At 38.3% G+C, this 27109-nt stretch overlaps 2 protein-coding genes across 5 annotated transcripts in view; one reads left to right on the top strand and one right to left on the bottom strand.

Moving 5' to 3' along the window:
- Window positions 1–10776, bottom strand: part of DUS4L (dihydrouridine synthase 4 like) — a 37057-nt gene extending 26281 nt beyond the window's left edge. The window contains exons 1-7 of one of the 3 annotated variants that reach the window (XM_030237728.2): window positions 10667–10776; window positions 9990–10124; window positions 9611–9732; window positions 6216–6333; window positions 4685–4807; window positions 3151–3377; window positions 343–1696 (exon numbers count right to left, since the gene is read on the bottom strand). In XM_030237728.2, coding sequence (XP_030093588.1) covers window positions 1446–1696; window positions 3151–3377; window positions 4685–4807; window positions 6216–6333; window positions 9611–9732; window positions 9990–10099 — 951 coding nt within the window. In that variant the 5' untranslated portion in view covers window positions 10100–10124; window positions 10667–10776 and the 3' untranslated portion in view covers window positions 343–1445. Of the gene's footprint in view, window positions 1–342; window positions 1697–3137; window positions 3378–4684; window positions 4808–6215; window positions 6334–9610; window positions 9733–9989; window positions 10144–10666 lie in introns of those variants that run through there. The other 2 variants (XM_030237729.2, XM_030237730.2) reach the window with 2 other exon arrangements.
- Window positions 10670–27109, top strand: part of COG5 (component of oligomeric golgi complex 5) — a 174166-nt gene continuing 157726 nt past the window's right edge. For both annotated transcript variants that reach the window (XM_050970033.1, XM_030237724.2), the window contains exons 1-6: window positions 10670–10814; window positions 11656–11795; window positions 12786–12843; window positions 15831–15885; window positions 15984–16053; window positions 21043–21163. In XM_050970033.1, the coding sequence (XP_050825990.1) occupies window positions 10760–10814; window positions 11656–11795; window positions 12786–12843; window positions 15831–15885; window positions 15984–16053; window positions 21043–21163 (499 nt within the window). In that variant the 5' untranslated portion in view covers window positions 10670–10759. The remainder of the gene's footprint in view (window positions 10815–11655; window positions 11796–12785; window positions 12844–15830; window positions 15886–15983; window positions 16054–21042; window positions 21164–27109) is intronic.

The raw sequence follows: 27109 nt of genomic DNA, 5'->3' as shown, positions 1-27109 counted from the left end.
GCAAAGCATGTCTGTAGTTTTCCATTTGTTAGCACATTGGGAAGGTGATCATATCAAAAGAGTTATGTAACTTTGCTGCCTTAAATAGTGAACTGGACTTGATGCCTTGGGTCATGCCTTTCAAACTTTTGTTTATATGCCTAAATCAGAGGTCATGCCTTTCAAACTTTTGTTTATATGCCTAAACATTCATTATGAAAAATAATCACATATTTTATGCTATTGCATTAAAAAATGGTGATAATTTAGGACACCTGAACTATGAAAATATTTGGAGAGTAGCATCAAAAGCAAGCTTCCCTTCTCCAGATTGCTGTCTAATAAAAAAAAATTACAACAGCATACAAAACCAAGTAATTTATTTAGAAAATCTGGAACTGTTCACATGTATATTCATAGAACAATCACAGTCAGAAAACTCGGCAATTTTTGGTATGAATTTCTGTGTAAACATATAAAGAAAAAATTTATTTGATTACAAATAATTGTACTGTATAGTTTTGTGACATTTCCCTTGCAGAACAAATGCAGCTGGTGTGTAACGTTATTATCATGTTCTAATTTTCACTATTTTGCCCCTATATAATGATTCAAAGCCAAGTGGCTGTCATGCTTTGGTAAGCAACATGCCAGCAGGCAGAAAGGACTGCAAGAGCCCCACTGAGAGAATCTGTCAGCTTTTCTTTGACCTAAAAAGTTGTGGTTTGAGAGATGATAGGGATTTAATCTTGTATACAATTATTCAACAGTAGATAAAGAAAACCGAATTTAGTTAGATTTAACTTAAAAGTCTTGTTCTTTAGATTCGGCAAAGTTTGTACTTAAACTCTCTCTTCCTTTTTTCTTCTTTCCCTCTTCATTTTCCTTTGTCCTTCTTTCCATAATTGTTTATCTATTCTGTGTTTCTTTTGCTATAAGAAGTATTAAATTTTTCTAAGTTATAAATAAGTTACAAAGTTTTAAGCTGCAGAAGAAACATCAAATTTAAAAAAGGATGGCATGATGGGCTTTAAGCTTATGTTATCTAAAGCAAAAACTTCTACAGTTGCTTCCTTTGTATTCTTTTGGTCTGAAATTATCATCACTATCTATAAGTAGTCCTGATTTTAGGAAGTTTAATGTAAGAAAGGCCTTAGTTTTGTAATTATAATGCTGTGAGCAATTATCTGGTGAAAAATTAAATTACTGGGGCCTTACAATAATCAGTCCTCTCTGTAGTAATGCACTGTAAATAGAATTCCACATTTGTAGAATCTTGAATATTCTTCGGAGTGAAAAATGGAGACATAAAAATATAAAGTATCATCCAAATAATAATGTTTTGCTGTGTTGAAAATACTTACACAATATACAAATGTGACTAAAAAGGAAAAACCCAGTGAAAACTTTTACAGTTTATCGACAACTGCAAAGTACAAACTGACATAGGACTAACATACTTTCATTTACCCCAAACCATAATGGTCATTCAGATAATCTAGTACTGCTGAAGTACTTGATAAAACATTAAAAACTTTTTTTTCTTGTTTTGAAGTGATGCGCTCCATCATGTACATTAAGTGGTGGTGAAAACACGTAAAAGGAGTTCCGTGCTCAAGAGCAATGTCAACCCAGTCCTGGATGCACTGAAAAGGTGTCTCTTCATATCCTGCAAACATAGCTGGATTTGCCAAGAGTCCTCTAGCCACCATTATACCTTCAAATTGGAAATTAAAGCAGTAAGTTACATTCTAGTTTCAGTTTTATGCTAAATCTTCCTGTAGATTTTGTACAACACCCCTTAGGACACCCACCCAAAGCTTACAGATAGTAATGGGAGAACAACGGGGAGGAGTATTAGAGCTGTATCAGAGAAATCCATTGAACAAGGCAAACCTCAGAGGATCTACAACACCTACCAACGCATTCCAGAAATTCTGATACAAAACAGGTCACAGAAGCATTTCTTCCCTTCTTTTGAAACTGCAACTAATTAGTACTTTGTTCTTATTCGTTACACACATTTATTGCCTTTGTAACATAAAATTACAATGGAAAGACACAAGAGGACCAATAATTTTCTGTGTAACTCAGTCTGTTCACTGTCCTTCTTCCACTAAGAGCTCAATGCTCAATCAAGTACGATTTAGGACTCTTGATCTGCAGTAAATCTTTCTGAACAAGCGTGGAGTGTATTTGAAACTCTAATCCAATACTGTCAGATAAACCCATGCAAGTTCTATTGTAATTTTTCTGTGATTAAGGGATTCTGGTATTCTGCACTATCAAGATACAATCTATCACACTCAGTCTTTTCTTAAAAAATAGGATGATCAAAATTGAAAAATTTCTCTTGTCATTGTCCATGACAGAAAAAACTGAATGGTTAATATTTTTACTACTGAAGAAGGTCAACTGGACTGTGAGAACATTTTTTTGTATTATGCATTTCCTTCCTGCTCTGTATTTGGGGGGAAAGTCACTATAAGCAGCATGGCAGCTCGGTTCAATTTCTGTTGTAGCTGTTAAACAGCAACAGTGTCAGCAGAAACCTGCCACATGTACTGTTCTCTTTCCTGGGAGACACAAGGTCCGTAGATACAGATTACCTTTTCAGAACCTATACCAAATTTCCATACTGTCTTGAAACCACAGAGAGTTGCAGGAATCTATTGTGACTTCATAACTGCAAAAAATCCCCAAATTCTATGACTGAAATGAAAGTGCAATGCCTCACTGTGTCCTTGAAGTTAACGATCAGGCTTAACAACATATCCCTTTTCCACTGTGTTCTCACTGTAAGAAATCTGCTCCCATGTGCAGGAAGTAGAGATTTCTAAGTGGAAGTTTACAGTTCTTTAAAATTATCAGCTCCATAAAGAGACAATGTCTGAAGTTCCCCCTGAACTCCACAACTGAGTGATGAGATAGCATAATTAATCACAGAGCTTTTGCAATTTGCCTCAGAAATAATTATTTGTGGCTTTGAATAGCAGTGCTCTGATGATCACCAGTGATTCTGCTTATGAGTTTTTTAAGGCATCTAAAATATCCTCTTTCATTTGTCTCCTCAAGGAGAGAAAGCACTCAAATAATGTCCTACTTACATTCAAAATAAATACCTTGAAACCTGGTAAGTTTACTTAGAAAATAGAGTATCTTTAATCTTACCATCTGCTTCTGTCAAGTGATGAACATTTTCAGCATCTGTTAAAGATTTAATGTCTCCATTAGCCACAACAGGTATAGACATGCTTTGTTTAATTATTTTAATTGCATCGTAATGTACAGGTTGATGCCTTTCTTCTATACTTCTCCCATGTACTGTAATCCATGAAACTCCAGCTGCTTCAGCTTTCTGACACAGGTCAACTGTTCTTTTTAAGTCCTCATGGATCCTAAAATTGGAAGGAATGAAAGCAGTAGGTAGTAAATTTCCTGGCCTATATAAAAAGCACTCCTCCATAAGGAGGAATTACCACAGATTTCCATAAATAACAGTAGAAAGACAATATTACAGTTGGAAAAGTGTGTTTGATTTTTGGGGTGTTTTTAAGATATATGAGTTTAGTGTATGGAAACTGGTATTTAATTTAGCATTTCCCAATTATATCACATCTCTGTAATATACATGGTAAATTTTATAGAGATTGAGCAAGGATACCCAAAAAATCTAAAATCAATGCCATGATTTTGCACATTTTGTGGGGGGAAAAAAAATCAAATTTATAACATTTCCCCTTTCTAGAAGGACTGGGAACTGAGTTGCAACTTAAATGACAAATAACAAAAGGCACATAGGATATATGGTTAATTAATGGATCAAGAATGGTCATAGAATCATAGAATGGTTCAATGTGGAAGCAACCTTAAAGATCATCCAGTTCCAATTCCCCTGCTATGGGGAGGTAGTGGATCTTCCACTAGACCAGGTTGCTCAGAGCTCATCCAACTTGGTCTTACAAACTTGCAGGGATGGGCATCCACAACTTCTCTGGGCAACCTGCTCCAGGGCTTTACCACTTCCACAATAAAGAACTTCTTCCTAATATCTAATCTAAACCTGCCCTCTTTCATTTTGAGGCCATGCCCCTCTGCCCTGTCACATCATGCCTTTGTACAAAGTCTCCCTCCGTCTTTCTTGTGGACTCCCTTTAGGTACTGGAAGACTGCTGTAAGGTCTCCCTGGAGCCTTCTGTTCTCTGGTCTGTACACAAAGCAATAAAAAACAAGTCCAAAGAAGTTTAGATGCTGATTTAGGGAAGCAGAATGTATTCCTTACAGCAGCTGTGGGACCAGTTCTCAGTTTTGTTACCCATCCCTTTAGACCTAACCACAAGTGTGGCTCTGCTCTGTAATAGCTCACAAAGCAAACCCTTGTGATGATACAGACTATGTATTGCTTTTCTTTTATAAAAGCCCTCATCTTTAACTTGTACTTCCATGTTGTTTGGATTGCAAGAGAATTCTAGCTTACAGTATGTTATCTGGGTAAGTAGTCAAAGGCTGTGCTGGTTTTAAGTTTTCTATTACTTGCTCCAGACATTTGAGTCAAAAAATCTCAGCAGTCTTCACATGTAAGGAAATTAGTATAATGTGTAGTATTGCATTAACAGAATTATAAATATTATTACTATTACACTAAATTCTTTAAGGAAAAAAGGATTCTTCCATGTACCAGAAACAGCACTCAAGTTAGACCTACCTTATTTTAATAGATACTGAAAATTTTGGGTTGTCGATCTGACTCCGTACATGTCTCACCATATCTTTAACAAGCTCAGGTTTATTTATTAAGCAAGCACCATAACCTTCTGAAATCGCCCATCTTTAAAAGAAAAAGAACACATAATCTACATCTGAAGAGATGCAGATGAATATCAGTTACATACATCAGTTTCTTTCCTTATGACCTTCAGAATGTGTGGTTAAATCAACAGAGATAGTACTGGCTGTAGATCAATTATTTCTTTGCAGTTTGGTACAGCTTTTAGATCCTGGTTCAGCCTCCATTGTGCTACTAGAATTTTGGACAGGTTACTAATCTCTTTAAGTTCCATTTTCTGTCCACAGAATGGACTCATAAGGAAAATAAATTAAAATTTAATCTACAGTGAAAGAAATAATTTGATGTTTCCCCTTCCCCCGTCATAGATTTCTTTTAAATACATGACAACTTCGTATTGAAGAGGAGGATTTTTTGAAGTGCAAGTGAGGATATTATTTTAGTGATATTCTGGTCTCACCATTTTGACTGGCAAGAATAACCTTTGCTTCCACATAATAGCAGCAGATTTAAAAAAAAAATTCTTATAGAGGCACATAAAGTACACCGACTTTTGTTATTTTGAAACTAATTTGCACAAGAAACAAACAATTGAAATGTAAGCATGTATTTTTGGCCTAAAACGAACAGACAGTTCAACATACTTAACAGTAGTTAGCTTAAAAAACCCCCAATACTTCCATGCACAAGCCTCACATCTCTTCAGAAAGGCTTTCTCAAATACTATAGTTTTAGGTCAAGAAAACCTAATTAGAATAGAGAAATTAAATTTGTTTGCACCGTAATATTATCTTTTACTTTCCTACATTTTTCAGGTCTTTATTTAGAAAAAGAGTGCCTGACACACATGTAATAGATGGTTCTCAACTGAATCAGTTAGGAAGAATCTTACTACTCTGTCTTTCACTGTCAAGACAAAATCTTTATCAATTTAAGTTAGAAGTACATCACTAATTCACTATACTTATAAATGTAATAAAAGATGGAAGAAATTATTTTCACTACTTTATCTGTATAATTTTATTTTAAAGACTATCCTTTACTTGCAGCAAGTTTGAGACATCATGGACCTGCCTCATTATTCTGGAAATTGCTACATCATGATTCAAAACACTCTGCAAATTATTTGCAGCAGGGTCTTTTTGGTAGTGCACATTTAACAGTTGCTGAGAAGGGATGGACACTTCAGAGCCAACACTCAGTATCACAGAGATTAAAAAAGGCAAGTTGGCAAATACATATAGTTGTCCCAGTCTCACCATGGTGACAGGCAGCTGGGAGCAGTCAGAACAGTGCCTTGACACATAGACATTTCTGACAAGTTAAAAAGATCTTACTCTCCTGAAATCTATTTTTAGGCTAAGATAGAAATTATTATGAAAAGAAAGACCAGCATTCTTTAGTCTCTTAATTATTTTCCCATATCTACCCAGCTTGTTCAAACCTTTACCTCTGAGGACAGCCACAGTTTAGGTCTATTCCATCTGCAAAAGGACAGATGATACGGGCAGCGTCACACAAAACCTGTGCTTCTTTAGCAGCAAACTGAACAATCAGTGGGTGATCACCTATGCCAATGAAAAGATATTTAGAGATTTAAAAATTCCCAGAAAATAAAAATAACAGGTTCTAAATTTTGAATGCTGTTTTTGTATATTGTACAGCTGTCTGACCATGGTCCTGGCAACCAAGTATAGGTGACCCTGCATGAGCAGGGTGGCTGGATAACATGACCTACAGAGGTCCTTCCAAGCTCATTTATTTTGTGATTCTGTAAGCCCTCAGTCACAAATAAACAAAGGTAGCTGGCCAGGGGTTACTTACTAAGTGAGTATGTCTATTAACAGAGGTGGAAATTCAGGCAAATATAGGTGTACTACACAGTTGCTTAACATACAATTTCTGACTGACACTGGTCAGTTGCTAAACTTTCACAAAGACCATCTATGATACTTGGCATTCTCCAATTTTCAGCAGCCTTCATGCTTCCCCTCTTAGCCTGCCCCTTCTTCTCTGCATGCTGCCCCTTTGCTGTGCTGACTGTCTGTCTTGCCAGGTCTGAAACTTGCTTACAGAACCAATCCTTCAGGAAGGAACTAAGACACCCACAAGCTTTGCCCTTCCTCACCCCAGCCCATCATTCTCCTTTTCCGTGCCAACGTGGCTGTTTTTTGTCCACAACGTGACACACAGAATTGGAATGAGCACATGTGTGCAGAAGCAGCTCTAGCAGCTTTGTCTCTAGTGAGAATTCAAAGTGCCAGGGCTCCTCAGCTTGGGTCTGCTGAACTACTTGTGATTTACTAAGCCCCTGCAGAGAGCCAGATGGTCATTTGGAACATGAGTTCCTCTTTTACAGCTACTGCATTACATTAAAGGCATCTCAAATATCTCAAACAGTCTCAGCACTCACTTTCCATATAAACAATTGCTGTAGTTAAGAAGAAGCAGCGTGGTATCTGAGCATTGATAGAAAGAGATGATCCAACAAATGCACAAAACAAGTGCACTTCTCGTACTGAAGAGACCACAAGTGCTCTCTGAACATTTTTCTGTTTTAGAGAAAAGTAAGTAGTTATTGAAATGGTGGAGATAAAGTAAGGAAGGCCACCACTACCCTCTCAATCAAGCTGAGACCCTTCTAGAAGCTACCTAAAAATCCAGCAAGCAAAAAAAAAAAAAAAAAAAATTGCACACATATTTTCAAAACTGTTCTTTTAATAGAGTGCTCTAGCTGAAGAGATTTACATTGTTATACCTAATATTTTAGAATAACCCCATGTGGCTATTTTCTCTTTGTTGAGTATTAAGTAACAAAAATACTGAGTCTAGCCACATAAATTTTTTTAGCAGCAGCCACAAAGAACACCTACCTCTGAGAAATACATAACAAAGAAACATTAATGCAGAAGAAAATGTGAAACATAAATTTCAAACCTACTCCACTAATTAGAAGACAAAATTCCCAAACAGCCAGCAAGTTAAACACAAAACCACACAAAAATATAAATGCCAATAATGTAAATACAATAATCTGATCAAAGCATGAGGCAGAATGTTTTACAGGCCTGTAAAATTAAGGACAGCATAAAAGAACTGAGGAGAGAAAATATGTTGTTTACAACACTAAAACATTTTATCTCCTCTTTCCCTGTCCCAGAAGTCCCCAGAATACACTCCATTTCTGACCTGTAGAACTTCAATGCCACTGTACTTTGTGTAGATAAAAAGTGTAAATAAATTCAAGGGGGGCAAACTAGTAACTGTGGAGCTTTGAGCCATATGTATTTGAGTCAGTTATGTTCTTACGCATTTATTTTTGCATACAGTGAGTTATTCATGGATTTTTTGAAGTTGCATTCCAATCATAAGAGAGTATACCTGTGCTTTGCAATGTGAATTTTCTGTGATTGCTCTGTTCTATTTGGATAATGCACCATAATACTAGGTGCATTACTACCATAATACATAGCCAATGCTAAAACAGTGAAATACACTTTCCCTATTACATATAGACTTATGAAACCACAAATTCTGTGGTCTGAATAGAGTAAATCATTCCAATTTATAGACCTTACACTGATCTTACTTGCATGTTAGTGGTGCTTTCCATTCGTCCAGCTGCAGCCTATGCTCGTACATTCCTTGTCACACTGTTCTGCTGCAGCCACTTCATGCCAACAGATCTGTATCGTTCTTGTCACCTCTTCCCACATACTTCAGATCTCTTTATAGCCATGACACTGTATAAATCCTCATACTTCTTTTTATAGGTGTTCTGGTTATGTTTCTGTACCATGCCTGAAGCCTTGCTTCTCTCCCTCAACCCCAGCCATGCTTAAACCTCCAGTCTCTTTTTGTGCTTTCTTGCGCTCATTTCTCGAGTCATCCACCAACAGCCCCTTCCACCTTCCAGTCTGGCTAATATGAAACCCTTCTTCTTTTGTCAGTCCTTGACTCCACTGCATCAATGCCTGGTCTATTACTTTTTTCACCTTTAGTAACAGGTTTCTTATTTTTGCTAGAGACTATAAAATTTTCCTGGATGAGTTAAATGTTTGTCTCTGAAACACACATGAAACAAATTCTAGAAAAAGGATCTTACTGCTGTCTTGTACCTGGCCTAACTGTGATGGATGGAATTACTTGTCAAATTTATTTGAAGTTCATTTATAGTAGCCTTTGTGGTGCTGCATTTTGGATTTTGTGATAAAGCCAGTGTTGATAATTCACAAAACAGTTGTTTTGGCTGTTGCTGCAAAGTACATGCACAGTGTCAAAACTTCTTGTTTTTTTCACTTTGCTTCCCCCTACCCCCAACAAACAGACTGGTGTGGGCAAGAAGTTTGTAGCAGACAAAGCTATGACAGCTGACCCAAATAGGAACAAGGAATATTCCATACTGTATAACATCAAGCTCAGCAAGGAAACTGGAATGATAGGGAAAGAAAAAAGTGGGCTGGGACAAGGAATTTTACTTCCCTTTTTCTTCCCTTTACATATTAAGCTGCCTTTATTTTGACAAATTAATTTTGCTTTCATTTGCTCTTCCTATTCTCCCCCTGTGATGCTGGGAGAATGAAGGAAGAATGAGTGAGCAGCTATGTGTGGCCAACCCCCAGAGATATAAATCACTTTGGAGGCCTTGATTTCAGGTGGAGACAAGGTTTTCCACTATCATTGGACTGTGCTTACTCTCACTTATTTCTGTGGTTTTATAATCAGACAGTATACCAAAATTGTTAACAGATGTCAAGTTGTGTAACCCACTTCATTCACCTGGTCAATCTGGCTTATGACCACATAAAACATTCTGACGAGGCAATGGTTTATTAAAAATAATACCTTTGTTTGTTGTGAATTCGCTGTCTCTGGCTTTTGCAGATCTCACAAAATCAGCTGCCACTATCATTGGTGTGTAACACAAATCACAACTGTACTTCCTAACCAAGGTTCTGAAAGCCAACCTGCAGACACATGAACATGAAAATCATAGTTAAGGCATTTTTCTGATTAGCTACCCTAAAATGCTGTTCTAACATGCAGTATTGTGGGGATGTTCGAGTATTTTATGTGTAGATCTGTGATGAAAATATGTAAAATAAAACACGTCCCACTGTCTTAAATAAAAGAGGAGAAGGTAATCACCCATTTTTAGTCACAATAAATGAGAAACAAGGTTCTAAATTGAGAAAATGACAGCGCTGACATGACAGTTACTTACTTTGAATAGCGGACCATAGGAGCACATATTTTTACAAGTTGCCCAGAATGAAACAAATCCATGGGATCTTTTAGTTGGCATTCTTTATTTTCTTTAATGTCATCAATCATGTATAACTAACAGTCCTTTCAGCATCTGGAAAAACATACAGCGTCTGAAACCTTCGTCATTCAGCTACTTCTCAGAGGCCGTGCTGCAGAGCCGCACAGTTTGCACAGCACTTGCGTTCTGGGGAAGCGTCCGGCCAGAAGCTGCTCCCCGCAGGGTGCCGGGGACAGCCCATTCGGGCACGGCTCCCCCAGCATAGCCTCCTCCAGCATAGCCTCCCTCTACACGGCTCCTCACGGCACGGCTCCCCCAGCATAGCCTCCTCCAGCATAGCCTCCCCCTACACGGCTCCTCACGGCACGGCTCCCCCAGCATAGCCTCCCCGGCACGGCCCCTCACGGCACGGCTCCCCCAGCATAGCCTCCCCGGGCACGGCCCCTCACGGCACGGCTCCCCCAGCACAGTCCATTCGGGCACGGCTCCTCCTGGCACAGCCCATTAGAGCACTGCTTCCCCAGGAATGGCCCGTCCTTGCATGGCCCCTCACGGCCCAGCTCCCCCCCAGCACAGCCCATTGGGGCACGGCCCATCCCGGCCCGGCCCGCGCTCGCTCCCGGCACCCCGCTCACCACGTGCCGCCGCCGCCCGCTCCGTCGCGCGCCTTCGCCATCATCGCCGCGCGCCGCGTCCGGGAGTGACGCGCGGGCTCCGGCACTGCCAGCATGGAGGAGGCGGGGGCCGCCCCCTCCCCGGCGCTCGCCGAGCTGCGGGCGGACGGTGAGGCGCGGCCGCGGGCTCGGGGGGCAGCGCCAGGCACAGCCCCCGCCGGCACGACAGCGCCGGGGGCTCGTCCGCGGCGGCCCGGAAGGTCCCCTGGGAGGGCGGTGTTGGGCTGGGAGGGCGGCGTTGGGCCGGGCGGGCGGGGGAGCTCCGCGGCGGGGAGTCGCGGGAGTTCGGGCGGAGGAGCGAGTGCCCCGGCGCGGGGAGGGACCGGGGCGCTGCGGTGCGCGGAGTGCGCGCTGGGCATCGCTTGCTCCCAAAGAAAAAAAAATTGCACTGGAAGGAGAGGATAAGGTGCTCGGTTGAGTTAGGAGTGGCTGTCTGGGAACTCTGGTCCTGCATGATCCAGAGTCTTAATTGCAGTATCATTTCATAATTGTTTTATAAACTCACACCGTTGTCGAAATCCGGTGTGATTTCATGAAGTTTTGTCTCATGCTACTTGTCAGTGATCTGCAGCTGACTGGTGTGTTTGGTTATGGGTACAGGCTCAACAGCTTCACCCTGGTTACACTGTAAAGTTTGAGAAAATAAGGTATTGATACCTTTTGGTGTATTCTGCTCAAGAGAAGGGTGTCGGGAATAAAGAAACATGTGACTTTATCACCATTTGCAAAAAATAAATCCCCAAAACAAACACGAACCTCAGTTACCAGTTCCAGACTTGTTTCTCAGTATTGTGCCCTCTTCCGACGTTTGTACTATGTGATGTAGAGAACATTCACTGCTATGTTGAAGAAATTGAAGGTCGGAGAACTGTACACTGCAGGGCTATAATTATTATTTAATTCTTCCGAACCATGAAAAAAAACCCCTAAAATCCTAAATCCTTTTTCAGAATGTTATGCTGACTTCTTCAGAGAAGACTTTGATGTGAAAGCTTACACTTCCCAGTCCATCCATCAGGCTGTGATAGCTGAGCAGCTGGCCAAACTTGCTCAAGGCATTAGTCAGTTGGATAAAGAGCTGCATTTACAAGTAAGTTTAAAGCATACCTGTTATTCTGGGGTGATTGGTATAAACTAGTAAAAAACTTCATATTCTAAGCTTGTAACTTGTGAAATTGCCCAGTGTCCTCTGCAAGCAGTTACTAAAGGTACAGCTTGCAGCTAAACTAGTAGTGAGTTTGACAACTCAGTTAAGCCCACACTCAGTACTCCTAGCAGGCTGCCATGTATTCTTTCAGTTTTTGTAGTCTTACCACTATGTGCTGTTTTATTCTTCCTTGTAAGAAGGAAGACTCTTTCCAAATGATTGTGTCAACTATCATAAACACTTGAGGCCGTGTTTCAGCATGGTGTTGTGAGAAGACAGGGAGAGCTTGCACCCTTACATCATATGCTGAAGAATAGCATAAGCACTAAGACTTACCTTTAGCTAGGGGAATTAACCTATGTTAACACACCTCTACACCTTCAGAAAGGCTTTTGAGTTAAGATAGAAGAAGACTTTTTCTATGCAGAAATCATAAATCCACTGTAGACATTGCAATGAGAACACTTGCTAAGTTTGTCTGTACTATCAAAACTTGCTTCTGCCCTCCCCCTGCCCCAGTTAGTAAGATCTTTGGGAACTAGTTTAAAAATGTCATAAATAGAAAAATAAAAAGAATATGCATTATTATGATGTGATTAGTAAGTTCACATTTACAATTATTATTAAATATCAAGATGTGTTGAAATGTGATTGCTCTGCTGGCTTTAATTAGGATATCAGCTCTGCTGCACATCTTACTTAATTACTGACCCTCTTCCCATTCTGAGCTTGCTCTTTTGTGAGTTAAAACACCTTGTGTTCTTACAACCCTTTCTCCTGTAAGATGTACCTGCTTTTTCCTGTATCTGGCCCTACTGTACGGATGCTGATACTGAAATGTCTAATGTAGGAATCATTGTGATATATTTAATACTTCTTTTAGGCTCATGACCCCATTTTTTCTATTGATTTCTATTTTGTTTTTTTTTTAAGGTTGTTGCAAGACATGAAGATCTGTTGGCCCAAGCAACTGGAATTGAATCCCTGGAAGGTAAATGTTGTTATATTATGCTTGCTATCCTTACAGGGAAGGAAGCACTTTTAGGCTCTTTTGGCAGTGAATGCAGGGAACGCATTCACTGCCAACTTTGGCCCCTAATGTTAAAGCTCCAGAACTAATTTCTGAGGAGTAATGTGTGGCAGCTCTTTTATTTTAGTTTTTTTTCCTTACGTCAGTAGATGGAGCTCCAAGGAGAAGATTTGGCTGATACTTCTCTGGAGTAGCTTCGTCATCGGAAAATGTATTTTGATAATGTTCTGGGCAACTTTAGCAATAAAGCCTCCTTTTACCTTTTAATATATTTTTCTAAATAAGCCTATTTTTTTTTGCAACATTGGTAGGTATCTATTGCCATAAGCACCAATTTTCTGTTGCACATGCATATGTTGCATAGTTTGCACATCTTAATCAAAGAGGCAGTAACACATTATCTAAACCATGTTGAGATTACGTGCTATAGCCTCTTTGGTTAAGATGTGCAAACTATGTTCCCTTTTACTAGGGAAGGGCTCCTAAGTTAAATACATACCTTTGTTTTATTCCACTCTTTGAGATGTGGATTTTAGCATAAACTGTTGATTTTCAAAGGCTTGCTTAGGAGCCATTGACTCTGATAGAAGATCGATGTAGTACATTGTTCTCGTGCCAGGAGCTCATTAAACCTGCAATTCTGCTCTTTGTCACTTTGCTGAGAGTGTCATATAGTTTGGTATTGTGGTGAGTTTTTTGGTGCAGACAGATATTTACCTCTGTAACATGCTAGAATCTCTATAGCATGCCCCCTTTTCTCCTTTGTAACTCGGTAAGTAATTTATCTTTGTTCCTTTTTCTGCTTTCAGGTTTTGGCATAACCAGAGTTTTGGGTTACTGATAGTTATATCCTTAGTGTTTGGAGCTGCATGGGTTCTATGCTATTGCTGACACTGTTTTGTGTCAGTAGCATATAGCTGTAAAATGAAAGAAATGGCTCTTTAATCTAGTCACGGTAGCTCCTGAATAACTTTTTAAACAGTTGGAGAATCAAGTATAAAAGACTGAAATATGTGTCATTCTCCAAACAAGAAGGAGACAGGAATGTGTAGTCACTGATAAATACCTCCTGGTAACAATCTTCAGCAATTTGTGCTCAGTGGAATTCTGGCCCTGAAATGATGTCTGTTTCTGAAGTCATTTCTTCCTAAAATTTTTCTGAGGAAAGAATGATGTACTTCAAAACAACTATCAGTTAGGAAACATTTCTATAAGGCAGGTGTGGTAAATAATGCATGTTTTACAACTAATATGGCAAAGTAAAAATAAAATTAAATTCACCACAAATGTGTTGAAATTTTTCCATTTTCTTAGGGTTATGCTCTTAGAGGAAGCACTGAGTCAAGATTGATAAGAAAAAGAAAAGATAAATGCCAATGGATTTTTAAATTGTGAAGTTACAAATGCGTAGCTCTTGGTATATTTACAAGCATTTATCAAGTATGTTAGCAAGTGAGGATTATGGAGCTAATTCACAGCATGCACAGTCATTTGGATGTGTGAAAGTGAATCTCATTAAACATTTCAAATTGGTACACCCAGCTTGTAGAGTCTTTTCTTTTTTAGGCCTGTGCACTTTTTTTTAATGGTACACAGCTCTGCTCTACATATTCTTTTCTGTTTGTAGGTAGGTATCAGTAGGTATCAGGTATTCAGTCGGTATCTTGAGCTACCTCTTTAGATTAGGCTGAATTGTATCATCACGTATCTTCCACAGCAGGTGGAGAGGGGAGAGTGCCTTTTCACCCATCCTTATTCTGTCCTCTGGGAAGAGGGCTGTTGGATGCTTAATAGCACTATTGCAGCCATAGATGTATGCCATACAGCAGCAATGTTGTGCCACTGGCCCTCCCCCATTATTGCAATGTAGGGTAGACAATGCAGCCTATTTTGCCAGCTTTTCACTGTATCTCGTATCTTCATTCTCACGGTCTGTTGCATGCCATACCATGTATCAATAAGAGTGAACACACGAGCCTGTCACTGAGCTAATAGTTCTGAAATATGGAGAAGATGAGCATTTACATATCTATATAAAATGAGTGAGATACAGTCACAGTACAGGACAACCTGAATGTAACTATTAGTAGTAGTTTTGTTTGTCTTCCATCTTACTGTATCATGCTGCAGTTTTAAGTTAATGATGGCATGCTTGTAAACAGGGCTTTCCAAAAATGTAGTATGTTTTAGAATGCTAACAGTAACTGAAACAAAATAATTTCATAGGCCTGGGTTTCTCTAACTTAATTAAATGCTCAGCAGGCTGATTCTGTATTGCAAAAATGACTCCTGTCCCCTACTACTTTGTTTGTAATTTACCAAGAAAAGAACAGGCATGCTTGTTGGCTTTCCTTGTGCTGCTTTGCCAAACTAATGTGGAACAAACATGATTAGGGTAGTTTGCTCTGCTTGTAATCTAAATTAGATGACCTTACAATGACATTGATACCTTACTTTTTGCTGAAGATCCTTATTCACAGGATGAAAACCTTGAAATAGAATCATTTATCTTCACAGTCCCATTTGTCCTATTCACTATGTTAAATGAATAGTGTTAAGTATATTATGCCACTTTTATATATCATGTTCAGGTGTTTATACCAGGTTATATAATTTGAACTGCAGTCCAAATCAACATTCTGTTAGAAAGTAGCATCCTCTAAATAGTATTTTAAATTTCACAAATGACAGATTTTGGAGTGATATTTATTCTGCAGGTTTATGTTCTCTACCAGTACATTTTCCATAACATTCAGTAAGTGACCTGCTCATTTTATTTCCCAATATGCTTACTAATTTTTGGTTTCTCTGATGCTCTTTTATAAAAGGGAAACTGTTTTTGGTTTATGCTAAAGTAGTTACCGTGATTTGAAGAAAAACTCTTTCTATAATTTTCTGATGTTTCTGTGATTGATGAATGATGTAAAAAAATCTGCTTTATTTTGCAGGTGTCCTCCAAATGATGCAAACTAGAATTGGTGCTCTACAAAGCACTGTTGATAGGTATGACATTCATCATGCAATTACAAAGTATAAATCCTTATGTTCTATAGTGCTATTTATTAACACTGCTATAAATAATTTTCTCCTCTTGTTTTTAGAATTAGGGTCAAAATTGTTGACCCCTACAACAAAATAGTGTCTCGCACAGCTCAGCTTGCAAAACTTCAAGTAAGTTGCATTAAAAACATATTTTAAAAAAATTCTTTTTGAACGTGTGTTATTTCACGATTGTCAGACATGAATACAGTTTTTCTATTCCAGTAGCCTGTAGTTCATTGTCAGTATTTTTCTGAAAATCAATATTTGTTTCTCTTCAAGAGCTATTGAGAAGTGCTTAGTAGGAAAGTAGGAAATTCACCTTTGTTCTAGCTAATTGAGTTTTTGTAGAGATGGAGGGAAAAGAAAAGGGTTATCTGGGTATAGATTAATTAAATTCTTGTAACTGTTTGTGTTATTTTGGTATTTAATGTTATGGTGCTGTTGTGTAGAAGATGCTTTTCGCCCCTACTGCAGGCTTTGCTGCAGTTTAATTAAGAGTTTGAGAATTAATTCTTTCAAAATTCTTTCAAATTTCTTCAACAGTCAAGATGCAACTTAAAGCTATTTTATGGTTGTAGAGTTTTGGAAGCCCAGGTGCATAGTTGTGCCTGCCTTTTAAATATAAGTGGAGTCTACAGTAGGATGTAGATGTCTGTTAGAGGATAGCAGTGGGAGAGAGCTTATCAGAATGATGGTGAGATAAGTATCAAACACTTCATTGACAATTTTATATTAGTTGAAAACTTTTCCATAGATCTTCAGGAGTCATGTATCTGCATTCTATTAAGTTTATGGTTTGAAATGCAACACAGCTCTGGCCCCACAAGTGTTTAATGAGTTACTGTTTGAACTGTATGTCTTTGCAAGTTTACCTGAATTTTGAGCTCTGGATATACACTCTAGTAGATTGCCATCTGCAAGTGACTACTGTTGTAGAGCAGATGAAGCTGCAGACTCATGCTGTTTCTAGTTTGGGGACTGGTGGAGCAGCTGCGCTGTCTCTTGGCTGAACTTCTATTTCCTATGTTATTTTCAGTAGAAGTGAAGTTCAGCAGGGAGCTGAACTTCTGTGCAGCCAGCTTGGCCAGATGCTACTGTTGTTTTCAGCTCCAGCTGTTACTCTTTTTGCCACTGGCCAAAAGTACCATGACTTCCATGTGGCAGGTTAGGTGCAGATTTTTTTGTGGTTTTCTGATGTGTGTTGTGCATGTAGAAGAAGTTGTGGGAATGTGGGGCTAAAGATGAAGATCTTTTGTACCCTGCCCTTATGCAAAGTCAGACTGCAGAAGGGTGTCTGAGGAGAAGAGTCCCGAACTTAGGAAATGTTTCTTGAATGCTTCCTCTTGGCTGTTACATGGTTACATGGGTTTTCCTGTGGTGTAAAAGCAGCATCCATCCAGAGTCAGCATTATTCAGGCTGTGCCAAGGGATTTGTAAGATCTGACTTTTTTTGCTGTAAGTCAGGAAAAAGAGGTGGAGAGTGGGAGTCTGGTAGGTTGCTTTTTTAGCATCAGTGTAGAAAGAGGAATGATGATTCCAGATTCTCTGCCAGTGAGAGTCAGAGTCTCATCACAAGAGCTTCCATCCCTTCTTGTGTTGGCAAATAGTTTGTGAGTGCTTTAAGTTACCCTATACTGCTGGGAGGAGCTGAGGGTCAGGACACCTGAATTAATAAATGAACCTGAATTTATGGAGAGTTGAGTCAAATCTCAACTCTCCAGCCTCCTAAAAATGCACCGCTGGGCTGTCCTTTACCTGGGGGACTCGTTTGTTGAGGAAGGAAGGGCACAGCACAGCAAACAATTAACTTCTTGGTGATGGCATGAAATTGCTCCCAAATGCAAGACTTGTGGTTTGGGACATTGTCAAACTTACTACTTTTATCAGCTGATCTACAATTGGTAGATGTAGATGTAGATGGCTGGTAAAAGAGGTTGCCTTCTGTCAAAATCTGTAGGGTTGGCAGGTATGTTTTGCTGGAATGCATGATGTTTCAGTGCCTCTTGTAGTTGTGATGATGTTGTTTTAATACCTCTGCATTGATTGCTGTGGGACTGCTCACTAACTGAAGGAATATTTGACTTGCATAAAACTAGATTTTGCCATCCTTAATTGTTTTTAATATAGTCTGGCTTTTTCATAAACATTCTCACTTCAAGTTTGTTGTTTAACTTCAAATCTAGTCCTGAATTCTGAATCTCTGCTATGTTCTTGTACATATTTTGTCTTGCTCTGCTCTTAGAGCTTCATGGCATCCCAAGGCAGCAGTAGACACTGAAAGCTCACTTCCTGCTCTAAATCCTACTGTCCTCTTCTGACTCTTTTCATAGTCAATCACAAGCTAAATGGGAGTGGTTAACAGCTGAAATGTGTAGACAGGGAGTTTGTCCTTCAGAGGATTCTTTTCTGGGAAGCTCTGTTTAACTGTTTTTGCATGGTCTCTTGTTTAAGTGTCTTGGTGTTTGAAGAGCTTTATAAGAGCAAAACATTTCAAAAAAAACCTCAATAATTCTGTATTTTATTCTTACTTGATATATTTACCAGTAGCAGATTTTTTTTTTGTGATGCTACTGTAAATAAATAGTAAATGTAGTCTCCTATGTATGTCTCCTCTTTCTTCAGGCTTTATAAGCAACAAAATATATACATTCAGTTACCTGAATATATGAGCTACACACTGGCACATTTTCAAGTGACTCTCTCTTTGAAAACTCTTCTTTCAGTAATTTCTTAAAATTAATTTGAGATTAAAAGTAATAAGCTTTTCATTGGCTCAAATTATAGCAATAATTTCTGTTAATTTTGGCACGTTGTTTTGAAATTCAGGAGAGAGCTAGTATGTAATCTCAAAAATTTGGGGTTTATTTTTAGTTTTACCTAAAGTTACTTGGATTAACTGGGGCCACTGGTCTTTTCCAAATTAATTCTTGCTTGAACAGTAGAATTTGTTCCTTCTTGGATGAAAGCGTCTCCTTTAGAAAAGCATACTTGATCAACTCAGGGAGGGAATGTTTCCTGAATTAATTCAGACTTCTTTTATGTGGGTAGTCAGTTTAGAGGATCTGGCATCTGTGAACAGCTCTACCATTAGATACAGTTCTTTATTTCTGTTACATATCCTTACCTATAGCATTCTTTTGCTGTGACTGGGAGTTTTATTAAGTTGGACAGCTCACTTAAATGAAAATACTTGACTGAAACAGGATCTTTGTCAAGGGTACAATGCAATAGAAGTCACTACAAAATTTAGAGTGCATCTTCATGTCTTTAGATTTTTTTTCCTCCTACTAATTCCCCGGGCTAGGAATTAAAACCTTTTTTTTTTTTCTCTTGTATCTAAATGTAACTTCTCCCAACTCTTACTCTCTTTGATAAGATTGTTCCTTTGGACAGGAAATAATAAGCAACAATTCAACAAAAAAGAAATACTCTTTTGGCATGTAAAATAAAAGATGGTATGAAAATAACAGAATGAGAATTCCCAGGGAAAAACATTAGCCAGAGGTGTACAACTGGGTTAGAGAGTAATTAATTTTGAAAGCAAAGTAGTAATACTATGCCCTCTCTTTTGGTGAAGCATAGTGCACTATACTAGAAGCTATTTTTGATTAATCTTGCAGAAATTTAGTTCACAGATAGGAAAGTGATATGCGGATCAAGATTTTTCTAATTAAAGAAATGAATTAATAAAAATTAATACATTAATCTCTCAAAGCAGGATAAGCCCCACTTAGCTCTCACAAAGTATAATAGAAATCACATGGTTAACTTATCACAGAAGGCATAGAAGACTTGCACTTCAGAGTGTGATAGAAAGCCCAAAGCAGCAAGAGTGCCTCAATGGATTTTTTTCTAATTTTTCCTTTTTTTTTTGTCTGAAATGTTAGATGTTTAATAAAATTAAACTATAAATATTTGTGGATTTGTTAGTTTGTGCTGGCATAGGGAAGAGACTGCCGGGTTGTGCAAGTTAGCTGTGGATATTGGTTAAAATTATTCACTGGTATAATTTTTTATATGTGCATTTCAGCTTCACTTTTCAATTAAATTAATTTGAGTCTGAAAAAGAGATTCTAAGTCTTGTTGGATACTAAATGTTTTTTTAAGTAATTTAAAATTAATTTTGATATCCATAAGGTTAATACTTCAGAAGACTGCCTTCAATACCAGGGGAAATAGCTCCAACTATTCCAAAACAACTACGTCATACTTATTCAAAATTTCTCACTTGCCACCCTTGTTAATCTGATTGCAGATTTTGGACTGTATCTATGGCTGTACTGAAATCTGAGTTGCATTTCTGAATTCTATTTTAGTTGTTACCCACTCCAGAATGTTGCTATTCCCATAGCAGGTATTTCAAGATATTAGTTGAGTGAAAAGTTATGAAACTATTATATTTGATTCAGATGTCAGCAATGCCTGTTATTCTAATTTGTTGCTAATAAAAGCACACATGAATATGGTTCCTAAAAATTTATGTATATGTCCATATTCCTAATTTTTAACCCAGAATGCCATGTATTTTAATAAGCATATGAAAGAATGTGAACTAACAGTTGGCTGAATGAAGGTAACTGGCCTTCTGAAAGTTTTGCTGAGAATTAGTTTTTACATATATGCCTACCATAAGAGTCAATATCTGTTATAACAATTTAGTCTTTAAGTTCTATTGTCTTCTGAAGTGAGTGCTGTCATTTTGCTTCTTTTGGATGAGTATTTGATTGGCAAAGCCAACTTCTTAACTTCGTCAAAGCTTTAAGAGGGGAGGAGTATTGAGGAGAGATGCACAAGGTAAAATAAAACTCACTTCTAATTAGAAATAGAACATGCCTCTGTCATGGGATTGTGAGTTTCCTTTGTTTTCTGCGTGGGTAGTGACAGAATAATCTCAGTAGCCCCATGAATATAATTACCAGCTTCTGGAAGTCTTTGTCTATATAACATAGAATCATATTAAAAGATTTTGGAAAAAAGGGATTTCAGTGTTCTAAAGTTCCTTGGTTTTTTTCACATTCACATTTCCTTTTTTGGTTAAGATGTTTCCACATTTGAGTAGTGGTATTATGTGATGGTAATGTACTGATAATATCCCCTAATGCCACAATTTCCCTGCAGGCTGCCTGTGACTTGCTGAGGAGGATAATACGTATCTTGTATCTCAGTAAGAGACTTCAAGGACAGCTGCAAGGAGGAAGCAGAGAGATAACAAAAGCTGCCCAGAGTCTCAATGAACTTGGTGAGTCCTTCTTAATTACTTTTAGATACATTTTTAGCTTGTGCTCACATGACTCACGCTAGTGTTTGAGGTAAAGAAACCCAAAACTTATTACTGTGGTTCTTGCTTTCTGATTCCTGGTTTAAATTGAGAAATGGGATGGACAGAACTTATTAGTCCTCTCCATTTTTTTGTATGACTTCTCTAGATACAGGTATTTAGTAACATGAAAATTCTGTGATAATAATCTCTGTTCTTTTGGGCAACAATTTTTTTGTGCAGCAATTTCATACTGGTTTATGTTTCTATAAAACACCCTCAGAGGCAGCAGATATATATTTAGCTTTTGGGAGACATTGCACTATAATAAGGCATAGTTTGAATTACAGTTTATGTCCTAAAAGAAAGATATTGGCCATATGACTTTTATGAAAGCCATAGGTGATATGATATACACATACCCAACCTAGTTCAGATACTGGAAGTGTTCTGCTGCCTAGTGACTAATTTACCCTTTATTTTATTGGCTTGTGTGGAGAATAATGAGGTAGTTCTCATGAAGGCTCATGTGACATTGCTAGAATGTTTTCTATACTTGAGCTAGCTTGGGAAATTCCGCACTGTGCTGCAGGATGCAGTGAGGAGCATCCCATTAGTCTTGGAGATCAGTTGGTGGTGTTGTCTATGGTATCTTGCCAACTGTTTCTCCTCTGATTTAATGGTATTCAAATTACAACTTCCAAAAATAGGTTGTGGGAGGGCTAAACTATCAGACATTTAGAATCATCCTGAAGTTTATTTTGCATATTTGTCACTTTTTATGCTGTGTTACCAAAAGTTATTAGCCAATGATTTAGTCCTATAACTGGCAGATGCTGTGTTGCAAGCAGAAAGCTTATGTATTTATTTAGTATATCAGCTTGATTGGAGCACTTAAGCACCAGTTGTATCAATGTAAGGTAGAATATTTTTTCTGATTATTTTTACCTTTCCTTCCATTTTACTTTACCATTATATCTTCAGAATGTGTAAAATAATACTGTCTGTTAACTACCTGGATTGCAGGTGTTGTGGGATTAATAGGAGTGCTAGATCCTATAAAACAAATTAGTGCAATTTAGTGGTAAAATCTGAGATGTTTAGTGTAGTTTTTAGGATTTCTTTGTTTGATAGAAAATACTTTTTACTACTCATCTTCCTCTTTTTTTGTTTCCCCATTAAAAAAAAAAGACCTTGCAGTTTCTTTTGTCAAAGTGCCACAGTCTTTTGAGTTTCTTGTTTTCAAATACTTGTGTTTTCCTGAAGCTTAGCAAAGTCTGAGTAATTATTGTTGAACGTGAAGGGAAATGTGTACCCTTAGGCGACCCTTTTGAATTTGATCCTACAGTCCATGGGGGTAGCCAAGGCTTGTGGTCCTTAATTTAATCTTTAACCTTAGTTCTGGATGGTTTATGGCCAGGAAAAATACCTTGTCTACTGTCATTTCTCTCTCCATCTTCTTTCCTGGCATTTCTTCCTTTCTCTTACCTCTCCATCTGCATCTTTGTCACCCTCTGCTGCCCACCTTGGTTGGTTTGCCTTCTTCTTACTTCCCAGCTGGCCATGCCTCCCAGCACCAATGTGGGTGGATGGGAGCACCCCCCTGAGGAGATGCTGGTGCAGGGAATTGGAGGTGTCTGTCCTGTGTGGAGAGGCAGTGGCTGCTAGGTGTGGGGTAGCTCTGTTCCAAGGGGAGGAGAGCTCAGGGGGCTGCAGGCAGCGTGGGTCAGGGTACTGCTGTGGGAGTCAGCAGGGAGTGTGGGGTGTAGGGTATGGCTGGGGAGGTGCTGTGCTGTGCTTCTGGACTTGGAAAGGGATGGGTAGGAGATCTCTTGCACAGAGGTGGTGGTGTGTGGCAGGAGAGCACTGGGGTATGGTGGCTTGGGGTGAGGCTATGGAAGTGCTGTGCTTCAGGAAGATGGGAAATGTGATGTTGTGCTCTGAGGGTGGGAAGCATGGGAGCAGCACTGGCTGCTCGCTGTTCAGCTGGTGAGATCTGAAAGCTTTGGGAGGGCTGGGGAAATACTGCAACATCTGATGGTAGTAAATAGGTGATAGACATGTGTGGTGTGAAAGCCTGGTATTGGATAGGGACCTCTGTGTCACAGAGGCTTGCTTTCATGTCCAAGATGAATACTGATCTGTGATTTTAGCCAGATATTCCGGAATATGCCTTTCATCTCTTGTTCAAGGAAAAAATCATTCCATTGTTTATTACCTTTCTGTTGTACAAAGCAGAATAATTTCTGCTTTGTCAAACTCAGCCCTGTGATATTACTGTGAAAGGTTTGCACTTGCTATGGTAAAAGATACCTTCCATTGCTTCTAAGGTATTCTGTGCAGAATCTTGAGATAACTGTCAATTTTTTTTTTAATGTACTGCTACATTATGTGTGTGTGTTTGGGGGACACAAATGTATATGTTTAGGTATGTATTTAACATATATTCCTGTAGCTAATCTGTGTTAGTTCAATTACAACTTTTACTTAGTTGTGTATTGAAGTTTATTTTGCAGTGATGAGAAAGGCCATGATAAATATATAAAATATGTGAATTAGGTAGAAATATGTGTCAATTAGAGAAACTACAAGAAACAGTAGCTTTTACTGAGAAGCAGTTTTTTCTGACCTGACTTCCTTAAGCAAAGGAACTCTAGAGCAAATAAACAATTTGTTGGAGAGTGCTGTTAAATAGTAGGACACACAGATTTATCAAGAATGAATCCTGTTTAACCAACCGTATTTTCTTTGTTGGCAGCATAACAGGCCTTGGGACTAGAGAGATCAATGACTGTCTTGTAGTTTGATTTAAATAGGGCTCTTGACACTATTGATTTAAATAGGGCTCTTGACACCATGTCACACTACAGGATTGGCAAGAGAATCCAGATGAAAATGTCATGCAGTGAATGCAGAAGTTCACAGAAAGCTGTACCCCAAAAGCCTTCATCTGTTATTCACTTACCCAGCAATATATGAAGCAGGGTGTTGTTAAAATGTGTTCTGTAGCTGACTTGTATTTTCATTAATGATTTGAGTGATGTAATATGGCATATATCCTTATTAAATTTACTACCAATAATCAAGCAGAGAAGAATGGGAGGTATGTTGGAAACAGGATTAGAATGAAAAATATTCTTAGCGAATTGGAGATACATCTTACCTGAACTGATTTTATTTCTCTTTCAGACAAGTGCTAAGTCCTCACAATAAATAGTTCTAGTTAAGAGGGGGAACAGGAGAAATGACTGTATGGATTACAGTTCTGCTGAGAGGGTTGATAGTTCCTCAAAAATTGAGTGCAAGCCACTTGTTCTTTTGTAGCAGTGTGACATTGTTGGCAATAAAGTTTGTGCTGATATTTGTAACGACGGGTGTTGTATGCAAGGCACTTGAAAATAATCTTTTGTTCATGCTTCAAGCAGAGTATCAAGTCCCTTTTGAGGCACCTCATTGAAGGAAGATGTTTGTTAATTAGAGAAACTCCTAAGCACAGCAGCAATGGTGGCTGAAGGTCTTGAGGATAGTCAGTGGGGGAAGGAGCTGGAAGTCTGTGGCTGTGTTTGGAGAAGAGGGGAGTGAGAGGGAGAGTAATGTTCTTCACATAAACAAAGGTTTTTCAGATGGGAAGGGATTAAATGGCTCTCCGTATGCACTGTGATTTAAACAGTAAGTAATGAGCCTGAAATGAAGCAAAGGAATTTTTTTTCTGAAATATTAGGAAAGAGTTCTGCCAGAAACTATAATTTCAGGGGAGCTGTGAAGCAGTATTTGAAGCCTTTTAAAAGTGTTTTAGACAAAGCATGTACCAGGAATGAAATCACATAGTCATGGAATAGCTTGGTTTGGAAGGATCCTTTAAAGCTGATCTAGTTCAACAGCTCTGCAATAAGCAGGGATAATTAGATCAAGATGATTTTGCCTTGAAGTGGGAGGACTCAGTGAGGTGATCTGCTCCCATTCCTTTGTGTCTCTTGGAAATATTCCCTGCCTTCCCCATTTTTTTTGTTTGGTTGGTTTTACCTTTTTTTTTTTTTTTTTCAAATTGGAATGCTTCATATAAAATGTTCTTCACAAGTTGGTTTGTTGGGCATTGTTCCCAGACACCACCTGGAATATTATTAGGACAGTGTGACAGGAAATTTCATGCCATCACTTCAGCCTCTTCTTATCATTCCTTTAGATGAGATAGAAAAATTTCCTCAAAGACCTTCATCTCAACCCTCTGACACAATTACTTCTCTTCTGGTTTTGACTGACATTCACATAAACTCACATAGTTCATTGTGTTACTTGAGTGCTGCAAAAACTAACCCTCAAAATCTATTATGTCAGTCTGGTCTAGGAGAATGCAGTGAGCAGGAAAAGGAAGGTGATACTGACTGTGTGAGTGTGAGTGTCCTGTATCTATTTTTTTTTTCCCTTTTCTGGGAAAGAAGGAAAGCTGTCTGACTGTTTTTAAGAAAGATGTTACTTTATTTCTCTTTTTTTTTTTTTAGTATTTGTCATGAGTGATGAATATTGGTATGTGTTTATCAAAATACTAAGCACTACTAGTTAGTATTCAGGAAACAACAGTTTTAATTTGTTATTTTAGTGGTAAGTATTAAGCTAGTTTATTTTATACTAATTAGTCCTATTTATTGCAAGGTGGAAATACCTTTACCAGTGGTTTCCATGGTACCATTACCTTATTAATTGAGTGTTAAATAGCATTAAGTAGTCTAGCTAATACACAGTGACTTATTCTGAAACAATTGCAGATTGGCTGACTGCAATATTTGTTCCTCAGGTTAAATATTGTTGTCTAAAAGCTGTTTCATTTTAGCTGCTACAGTTTTTGCAGTAGCATTCAATATGTGTTATGTGTCTGTACACAAGTATTACTAAACTTGCAATGATAAACTGTGTGAACACCTGCCATAGATATTGTGGCAGCTCTCTTTCACTGCTGCCTTCTTCCTGTATCCTGTTCAGTCATGAACTCCTTTTTTTTAATTCTGTTCCAAGCAGTAATTTACAGTGTGTGATTGCCAAGCCAGATCTTGTGTTGACTGCTGTTAAAGTTAGGATGGACTTGGCTACTGTCATGCCAGTGAAGTCTCTCACTGCTAGTACACAGAGCAGACAGATTTGGTGATGCTAATACTGCTGTACACAGTTTCTCATAAGAATCAACACTCATCAAACTTGAGGGAAGTGTTGCTTTCATGGTACTTTTGCTTTGGGACTTAGATGCCTTACAGTTTGCTGCCTTGTGCAATATCTAGTGTCCCCCAAAATAATATAGCATATGTCTGTAGCACGATGCAGTGTTCTGTAGGGGTAAGTGAACTGATTTGATTAGTAGAAATTACATGGCTTGGATTGCATGACTCTTTGCCTGGGGTAATTAGTCTTGCTGAGAATGACTGAATTGTATTACTGGCTCAGAGCCATCTGCATTAGTACCACAGCTTCAGGTGGTGCATCTGCATCCATAGGAAGTGCAAATATCCTGCTAAAACATTTTTCTTCTGTCCTCGGTGGTGTTGACAGTAACACTGCCAGACCTTGACTGAAGTAGTCTGGACTAAAAAATACTGTGCCTTTCTGTAGCTGAATGTAATCTCCATGTTCTTCAATCTCATGTTGTTTCTTTTAGTTGAGTTGGTTTTTATTTTGCTTTATGTTTTTTGTGAGATTCTGTTACCGTAAGATGGAAGATAATGCAAAAATTTGATGTGCAGATTTTTATTTATAGTATTCCCGGCCAAAAAAATCCCTTTCTGGTGGGAAAGTTAATGTTTTTTCTTGTTGGCTTTTGAAATAAAGTACATTCTTGGTAGTATGTAACAAGTTCATTAATTTGAAACATTGACTGTAAGATACCAAATTAATGTGCACGTAATAGAATGATTTTCAAAACTTAATGCAGTTTTTCATTAT

The sequence above is a fragment of the Serinus canaria genome, chromosome 1A, assembly GCF_022539315.1.
Source record: "Serinus canaria isolate serCan28SL12 chromosome 1A, serCan2020, whole genome shotgun sequence".
Classification (NCBI taxonomy): Eukaryota; Metazoa; Chordata; class Aves; order Passeriformes; family Fringillidae; genus Serinus; species Serinus canaria.
The sequence above is the reverse complement of the archived record's forward strand: the minus strand, read 5'-3'. Positions and strand labels throughout refer to the sequence as shown.